This window comes from Bison bison, unplaced genomic scaffold (genome assembly GCF_000754665.1).
Source record: "Bison bison bison isolate TAMUID 2011002044 unplaced genomic scaffold, Bison_UMD1.0 scf7180017864181, whole genome shotgun sequence".
Lineage (NCBI taxonomy): Eukaryota > Metazoa > Chordata > Mammalia > Artiodactyla > Bovidae > Bison > Bison bison.
The window spans coordinates 1,975,178-1,984,232 of NW_011494753.1; the positions used below are offsets into that span (position 1 = coordinate 1,975,178).

General features: G+C 49.6%; 1 protein-coding gene across 2 annotated transcripts; it reads right to left on the bottom strand.

Moving 5' to 3' along the window:
• STARD5 (StAR-related lipid transfer (START) domain containing 5) lies at positions 1–8,781 on the bottom strand. 2 transcript variants are annotated; one of them, XM_010843244.1, is made up of 6 exons: positions 8,627–8,781; positions 7,924–7,973; positions 7,435–7,567; positions 4,342–4,459; positions 3,147–3,240; positions 1–598 (listed from the first exon to the last, which is right to left on the bottom strand). In XM_010843244.1, the coding sequence occupies exons 1-6, from the start codon at positions 8,648–8,650 to the stop codon at positions 451–453; spliced, it is 567 nt and encodes a 188-aa protein (XP_010841546.1). In that variant the 5' UTR covers positions 8,651–8,781; the 3' UTR covers positions 1–450. The 2 variants fall into 2 exon arrangements, with proteins under 2 accessions (XP_010841546.1, XP_010841545.1); XM_010843243.1 differs by having other exon boundaries at positions 8,552–8,779.
• Positions 8,782–9,055: the final 274 nt, after the last annotated feature.

The following is a 9,055-nucleotide window of genomic DNA, read 5'->3' on the forward strand; positions in this document are numbered from 1 at the left end:
CTGAAAGTGTTTTTCCTGAAGTCTCATCTCATTTTTTAAACATCAAGTTGACGTCTTTAAGAGGAAGGCTGGCACAGCACCATACATCCGGGGGTCTGTGGTACAGGACGGAGAGCTCGGATGCAACAAAGGGGCTGAGCCAGGTTTTGGGGGATCTCTTAGAGTGACCGGCAGAGGAAGGCTTTGGACCCTAGTGTGTCCCATGGTGCCCAGGCAGAGTCCCCATCTAGTGGTTGGGGGCTCTTATGCACCTGCCGGAGAAGGTATGCTTGGATGACAACAGCCCCACCCGAGTAGATGGAGGAGCAGAGGACCCAGGGCTGCCCCTGGAGACGAACTTTCCATCGGTGTCTTCCAAAGGAGCCCATGGGCTCCCAGGCTCTCCAGGGGTGTCTCAACAACTGCCCTTCTGCACGAGCCACTGCAGTTCTTGGCCAACCAGCCAGGCTGTCAACCAAAGAATTTCTTCACTGCTTTCTCAAGGTTGGCGTAGAACCCAGCCATGCTGCGGGGGAAGAAGGAGTCCACGACGCTCTGTGGGAGGTAACCACTGAGGTCAGTCTGGAAGAACGTGACCAGGCTGGTTTTGTTTGGCTCCCTGTGAAAACAAAAACAGGGCTGTTAGGTATCCAGAACTGAGGGCCCACCCAAGGAAGTGGTCCAAACCCAGGGATTTCACTGGGTTCACTGCCCAGAGGTCCCCTCTGGATCTGCTTCTTTTCAGGATGGAAGTGGATCCTCTCAAGCATGCTTCCCTGGCCCCACATCAATGGCAAGCGAGGACATGCCCTGATTTCCATCACAGCAAGGTCATTCATTCCCTGTGCCTGATTCAGTCAGGAAAGTCTTCCAGAGAACTTACTCTGGTGCCAGGTCCTGGGAGAAAGAGACATGATGCTGCCCTCTGACCACTGAGGGCAGTGATTCTGCGAGAGGTCTGGCAACTCCTGGGGCTTCCTGATACCCTATCAAGGGCTTTTTAAGGTCAAGGCTATTTTCCTCACAGCATTAAGATGTGATTTGCCTTTTCTCTCCCATTCTCTCAGCCTGTATTTTATTATCACAAATTTTTCCCATGGCCAGCACAACAAAGGCATGGGCTTTGTGGAGACCAAGCATTTTTGTTTATTTATTTATTTTTAATTTTTGGAGGCCATGACTCACAGCATGTGGGATCTTACTTTCCCAGCCTGGGATCAAACCTGCATCCCCTGTATTGGAAGTATGGAGTCTTAGCCACTGGACCATCAGGGAGGTCCCTGAGCATTTTATTTGAATGGAGTTGTTAACAGCTTTGCTGCTGTGGTGGGGGGCCCAGTTTCCAAAGGCTCTTTGATGTGTGTATCACAACAGACTGAATGTAGAAGCAGATGTGAGCTTCTATTAAGCCTGACATTAATATTTCCTCAAACGTAAAACAAGACCACTCTCCACTATTTTTCTCTTTTGAAAAATAGTTATTTTTCACAATATTTATGTTATTATGTAATTGCTGTTGTTGTTGTTCAGTCGATAAATCATGTCCGACTTTTTGCAACCCCTTGGACTGCAGCATGCCAGGCTTCCCTGTCCTTCACTGTCTCCTGGAGTTTGCTCAAATTCGTATTGAGTTAGTGATGCTATCTAATCATTTCATCCTCCACCGTCCCCTTCTCCTTTTGCCTTCCATCTTTCCCAGCAGCATCAGGATCTTTTCCAGTGAGTCACTTCTAATGAATGTATCATTATTTTAAAATATCCCAGGTTTAATGTCAAATATAGTAAATATTGATGGATATAATCCACATGAACAAAACACTTTGATGCTCTGAATAATACTGAAGAGTGTAAATGAGGGCTTCCCTGGTAGTCAGTGGTAAAGAATCCACCTGCCAATTCAGGAGATGTGGGTTTGATCCCTGGGTTGGGAAGATGTCCTGGAGAAGGAACTGGCAACCCACTCCAGTATTCTTGCCTGGGAAATCCCATGGACAGAGAAGCATGGCAGGCTACAGTCCATGGGATCACAAAGAGCTGGACACAACTGAGTGACTGAACAGCAACAATGGAGACTTAGACCAAAAATATGAGAACTAAGATCCTGCATGCTGCTCGGTATGGCAAAAAAAAAAAAAAAAACCTGGCCATGACCTGTGAGAACACGGGACAGAGCCATTTCTGAGCTCAGTTCTGGGGCTGACTCATGCTGTGCTCTCAGAATCATGCGTTAGGCCAGAGCATCTCAACCTCATTCCTTGCTGAGGGAACCCCAATAAGACTGGGTGCCCAGACCCTACATGGCCAGCCTGTGACCCTGCACAGACTCCCCAGCCTCCCTGAGCCTCAGTTTCTTCATCTGCTAAATGGGACCAAGACATTTGCCCAGCTTGCCTAGGACTAGAGGGAGGGTTCCCACATCAGAAATAAGGACACTTCCCCACAATTTTGAAGGCAGAAGAAGAAGGGGGCGACAGAGGATGAGATGGTTAGATAGCATGACCAACTCAGTGGACGTGAGTTTGAGCAAACTCTGGAAGGTGGTGAAGGATACAGAAGCCTGGTGTGCTGCAGTCCATGGGGTTGTAAAGAGTTGGACACAACCGAGTGACCGAACAATACCACCACAATTCTTTCTCACACACCAACAGAACTTTGGCGTATTACATCACTGATATGTGTATGTGGGGCTCTGTAACAGCAAGGCCTAGGAGAGGTGTAAGGCATTTTAATTATTGGGAATCATTGTTAATGTTGCCATTGAGTAGAACATCCTCTGCCTTGGATAGAAAGGAGATCAAACCAGTCAATCCTAAAGGAAATCAACCCTCAATATTCACTGGAAGGACTGATGCTGAAGATGAGGCTCCAGTACTTTGGCCATCTGATGCAAAGAGCTGACTTACTAGAAAAGATCTGATGCTGAAACTGAAGGCAAAAGGAGAAGGGGAAGGCAGAGGATGAGATGGTTGGATGGTATCACCGATTCAACGGACATGAGTTTGAACAAACTCTGGGAGATGGTGAGGCACAGAGTGGCCTGGCATGTTGCAGTCCCCAGGGTTGCAAAGAGTCGGACATGACTGATCGACTCAGCAACAACAACAGGACATCTTCAGTGAAGCCAGTAAGGTTTGGGCACGTCATTCATTCTAGGAGGTTGTCCTTACCCTGGCAGAGGTTCACAGAAACAACCACAGGGATGGTTAAATCCTCTCACGTAACCTGGATTTGGGGGACAAGATGGATGCTCCACATTGGCAGCTGGAAGAGAGAGTAAAGGGTCAGGGAGCTACAACTTCCGGCAATCGGGCCACAGTGGCTGAAGGGCCTTACCAGGCACCCAGAGTGTATGCAGACCAGTCACCTGGAGCCTGAGCTCTCCCTACTGCCACCCCACTGTCCCTCACATACATGCATTCACACGTATGTGTGCTCACACACTTCTGCACTCACATATACACACACACCCTCTCCAACCTGCCAGAGTATTAGAGGAAAGAATAATTCAGGGTCTTCCCTGGTGGCCCAGTGGTAAAGAGCCCACCTGCCAATGCAGGAGAGGTGGGTTCAATCCCTGGGTCAGGAAGATCCCATGGAGGAGGGCATGGCAACCCTCTCCCGTGTTCTTGCCTGGAGAATCCCATGGACAGAGGGGCCTGGCGGGCTATAGTCCAGGGGGTCACAAAGAGTTGGACATTACTGAGCATACACACATGCAGGGAACTAGATTCCAAATGCCATAACTAAGACCTAGCACAGCCAAATAAATACAATTTTTTTTTTTTAAAGAACATTTCAGATGTCAGGCTCGAGTGTAGAAGGAAGAAGGTCTCCTTCTCAATTCCCGGCCAACAGAGGTGTGGACGTGCCACCACCTGTCCCCACATGGGATATTCAGGAAAGCAGCCAGGCTGGCGCTTTCTGCAGGAGGGACTGTAAAAAGTGCAGAGGCAGGAACTCTGCTCCTGGCTGGAAGTCGGGGAGCCGACAGCGCCACAGACCTCTTGGGGAGGTGCACCACGGGTGCAGGGGATCACCACACCCTGGGGTTCCCTCGAGCTAAATCATAGCCCGTGTGTCTGGGGTACAAACTATTCACCTCAGCAGAAATGAAAACAGGGTGCTGATGGAATCTGTGTCTTCAAAGTAAAATGACATGTGTGGATGCTCTCATCTCAGACCTCCCTGGCACAGAATCCCCCCAAACCTGACAAGGGGAAGGGAACACAGAAAAACAGGCCCAGGCTGTGCATGCCTCAGGGATTTCTAGCTGGTGGGCTTTCTTTGGGGAACTGGGTGGGTGTGGGGGAGACAGAGACCAGCAGCCCACTAACACCTCAAAGCAGGGCCACCGTCACTCACCATTGGAACTGATGGTGCCGTCCTCGTACGTCCTGACCAGTATCAGGTCCACAAAGTCTCTGGGGGAAATAAGCTTCATGACGGCCGAGGGGGTAGTGGTTCTGCTGAAGAGCAGGGTCTGTCAGAGGAAAGAGGGGTCCAGCTGCATCCGATGGCCTGGCATCTGCTCCCTGCCCTGACTCCACTCGGAGCTCACCCACCCCCACGTCCGGTCCCAATAAGCCAGGCTCTGGAAGATGGGAACAGCACTGACAGCAATGTGGCATTGTGACCTAGAGGGTCTGGAATGAACTTCCCCAGACGGAGGTGCCGGGCTCACGAGAACATACCCAGTTTGCAAAATCTTGGGTTGTGACCTGGGCAACAAGGGCAGCACAAACGATGCAACAAAGAGCTGGCCTGCGGCAACTAAGACTTGACTCAGGCAAAAATAATAACAAATATTTTTTAAAACAATTTTTAAAAGGACCATGAGAGTTGTCCCCGGTGGAGCACACAATAAGAGTCTGTCTGGACAAAGTTCTTCGTCGTTCAGTCACTGTCTTGTCCGACTCTCTGCAACCCCATGGACTGCCACATGCCAGGCCTCCCTGTCCTTCACTATCTCCTGAAGTTTGTTCAAACTCAGGTCCACTGAGTTTATGTACAATGCTCCCAGTGGCCCCTCACAACTGAGAAACTGGCTTCATTTACCCATTGGACCAAATAAGAAAACTGAGGCTTGCAGAGATGAAGGAACTGACCACAAAGCTCAGGGTGAAGAGGAGAGACTTGAACGGGGCCGGGTCTAGGCTGAGGCAAGAGAGGCCATTCCTTTCTTAGGCTGACTCTGCTCTTCTTGCTCAACCTTGAGAACAGTGCCTCCTTAAATATGTGTCCTGCACAGCTTTCTGGTTTCCCCCAGTCCCAGCCCTGGGAGGGAGCACGCCCAGAACTTCACCCAGTCTCAGAATATTCCACCAAGTTCATTCCCCCACTTTACAAGTCAAGGACCCCTCAAGCCCATGCTTTATCCCATGGTTTCCCTACTCCAGCAGGACTTTGGCCCTTTCAGGGTCACAAGATCAGGCCCCAGGATGGGATAGTTCCAGGGAGAGCCTATCCCATTATTCACTTAACATGTGTTAATCACTCAGTTGTGTCTGACTGTTACCCCATGGACTATAGCCTGCCAGGCTCCTCTGTCCATGGGATTCTCCAGAATACTGGAGTGCGTAGCCATTCCCTTCTCCAGAGGATCTTCCCAACCCAGGGATTGAAGCCAGGTCTCCTATATTGTAGGCAGATTCTTTTCCATCTAAGTCATCAGGGAAGCCCATTCACTTAATATTTGTTATCTAAATGTGCTCATTTTTTAAAACTTAAACTTATTTTAAAAGGAAGCTATTTAACTGCTGGAAATGAAAAAGAAGGTATCATTTGGCATAAATAAATGACAACTGCCACACACACACACACACACACACACACATGGAATTCTTGGGTTCTGATTCTGAGCCTGAGGCCAGCTGTACTGTCTGTCATAATGGAGATTAGCAAGGTGTCAAAGGCACATCAGCCCCTGAGACTTTCCGCTTCAAGTTATCAGAGAGATTGAAGGCTTGAAATGGAGTGACCTCACTAGGGGTGATTGAAGTGCAGCTTCGACTGTTAAAGACCTATCACCGTGTGCCCCACCCTTCACGAAACACTGACGTAAACTCCTGTGATAATGAATTGAAATGTGAATTCCTGGTGAAGGTTAAGAATACTTGGTTTCTGCTGATCAAATAGTAAAGAAGTATGGCTTCAGGTTTCATAACACCTGCTACAGAAGCACCCAAGAGGGTACTAGGTCCACAGATGTCAAAATCAAGGCACCGTTCAAAAAAAAAAAACTAGCAACATTTCCTCAAGGCAACTTTTTCATTTCTTTTGGCTATGTCTTTTTTTTTTCCTCCTTAACTTCTATAATCAAAATGAGGTGGATTCTTAACACTACGGGGCTTTCCAAGTGGCTCAGTGGTAAAGAATCCGCCTGCCAACGCAAGAGACCCAGTTGGATTCCTGGGTTGGGAAGATCCCCTGGAAGAGGAAATAGCAACCCACTCCAGTATTCTTGCCTGGGAAATTTCATGGACAGAGAAGCCTGGCGGCTACAGTTCATGGGGTCATAAAGAGATACAACCAAAGCAACTTAGCATACACACACATGCTTAACACAACAGAGGATCCCAGGGCAGGACCAACTAGATCTCTGCTGTCCAATATGGCAGCCACAAGTTCCACATGGCTATTTAAATTTACACTGAATCATGAAAATTATATAAAATTGACAATCTCTTCAAACTAGACACCTTTCAAATGTCTGTGGCCACTTGGGGCCAGTGGCTACTGTATTGAACAGCGCTGTTGTAGAATATTTTCATCACAGCAGAAAGTTCTACTGGGCAGCACTAGGCTAGATACCACATGTTTTATCGGCAGAGAAATTGGCATCCAGAGTTTGCCCCTAGCACAGTCTCACAGCTGGCGGAGGATCCTGAGTCTGTGGCCAGGACTCATTACCATGGTCCCATCAAGGGGCAATATTTCTAACTAGAGCTGATGCGTCCAATCCAGGCTGCTTCACCATTCTCAGAACTCACATTCACTCTGAACTCCTGCCTTCATTAGCCACTGCAGGGTTCTCTCAGCTCTGTTTAGGGCAGCTCTACCTCTCTGGGTCTCACTGTTACATACCTATATTGAGCTGAGGCTGGGTTTAAGTGTTGAGCAGTGCGCAACCTATTTGCTGGGCACTCCCCTTGCCTAAGGGCTTCCCAGGTGCCACAGTGGTAAAGCATCCACCTACCAATGCAGGAGACGCAAGAGAGGCAGGTTCGATCCCTGAGTCGGAAAAAATTTCTTGAGAAGGAAATGGCAACCCACACCAGTATTCTTGCCTGGGAAATCCAATGGACTGAGGAGCCTGGCTGGCTACAGTTGCAAAGAGTCGGACATGACTTAGCAACAAAACAACAACAACCCCTTGCCTAAAGGTGTCACTGACCCTTCACAGAGGGGACAGAGTCAGCTTATTGTCTCTGGATAACAGTGCTTGGAAAGACTTACATCAGTGAGGCTTTCAATAATTTCAAAACTGTTCACATTCTCATCCCACTGAGCTCGTAAAGTCCCAGCAAGTGGCTTCACGCAGTCCCACACCTGCTCTGGTGTCCCATTCACAATGCCTTCTCCTTTGTACCTGTAGCACAAAGAGCAATGTCACCCCAAGGCACCAACCAAACTTGTTTATCCTGGGATTACACAGAAGGACTAGAAGCCATGTGTGCCACTCTTCTTTAAGACAGCCTTGCAGAGAAGGGGCTGACATCTACCGGCCCACCTCCCCATGGGCCTGCAGAAACGGATGGACGCTAAGCTTTCACAAGAATACAGTTTGAGGAAATGATTTAGTTAGATGCAGAAGCTTTTCCGGAGGATGACTGGCAAGTTGATTCCAGGTGCTAGGATGGACTGCCGTCTCAAAGGAAGCAAACCCACAGAAACATCAGGAGAGGTGTGACACCCTGAGGAGCTCTGAGCAAGGCATGCACTTACAGGTTCCCTGGAAACTCCACAGATGGCCTCCAGGAAACTGAAACTCCGTTCTGTTAAAAGGCACAGAATCGCACAATTTAGAGCTAGAAGGGCTCTTGGGAGATAGAGCCCGATCCCCTGTTTTATGGAAGAAAAGTCAAGAGCCTCAAGAGATGCAAGTCTCCAAGGTGAGACCCAACTGATTCGTGACAGAGTGGGGACTAGTCCTGAACAAAGCTGCCTCCAGGACGATGCGATGGACAAAGGGATCTCGTGTGGCTACTCGAAGAGCTTTAGAGCACTGGAGATTTTCAAATCACTTTAAAAACCACCATGCATCTTGTTTCCTCGGACAATTTAGGTCTGTTTGGTGCTTCCCACTCCACCCTAACCATTTGCCAGCAGGTGACCTTGGCTAAGTCATTTAGTGAAAGGGACACATACTCATCTCCTAGGGGTCATTGTGTGCACAACTGGCCCTATATTTTTTTTAAGGAAACAAACCCCAGTGGAATCTCCTCTTCAATCTAGCTCCAGGAGATAAAATGCAGAAAAACTCTCAGGAGAGGAGGAGCCTAGGGGCTTCTGAGACCCCAGCCCCAGGGAGCAAAGACCCCACGACCCCTTTCTACCCCCGTTCCTCACTCACGCCTTCCCGGCAAATCTTCCAGCCTGACTTGTCTCGCCGGTACTGGAGCATCTTCTCCGCCACCGCCTCGCTCACCTGCGCGGCCGTCGCCAGGTCCATTGCGCCGAAAGATGAGCGAGGCCTAGGGGTCGCAGGGTATGTGCGGTTGCGGCCCCGCAGTTGGGTTTGGGAAGCCGGAAAACCAGGGCCTGGCTTGGAGCCCAGAGTCCCGCCCCAGCCCCGCCCCCAATCTAGGATTGGTTTAAACCGTCTGATAGGTCCCGCCCTACTCTGAGATTAGCAGGGCCGGAGATAGACTGGCCCGGCAGCGCACACTACGCGCCCAGCCTGGGCTGGTCCAGGGCACCCGTCACAAGGTCCAGCGGGATCCGCCTTTCGCCCGTCCCAGCTCAGGGAGGGCATGGGGGCGCCGGAACTTGGGAGGGCCAGTGGTGGAGAACCAAGAGGGCGGGAACAGGTCTTGGATGACGTCGTAGGCTTGTGTAAGCATAGTGGACTTTTGTC

Bases quoted from the DNA above. Each gene is read 5' to 3' on its own strand.
- STARD5 (XM_010843243.1), bottom strand. From the start codon at position 8,650: ATGGACCTGGCGACGGCCGCGCAGGTGAGCGAGGCGGTGGCGGAGAAG. The intron at 7,974-8,551 runs GTGAGTGAGGAA...GCCTTTTAACAG, and splicing joins GGAAGATTTGCCGGGAAGGC to AACGGAGTTTCAGTTTCCTG. The intron at 7,568-7,923 runs GTAAGTGCATGC...TTTGTGCTACAG, and splicing joins GTGGAGTTTCCAGGGAACCT to GTACAAAGGAGAAGGCATTG.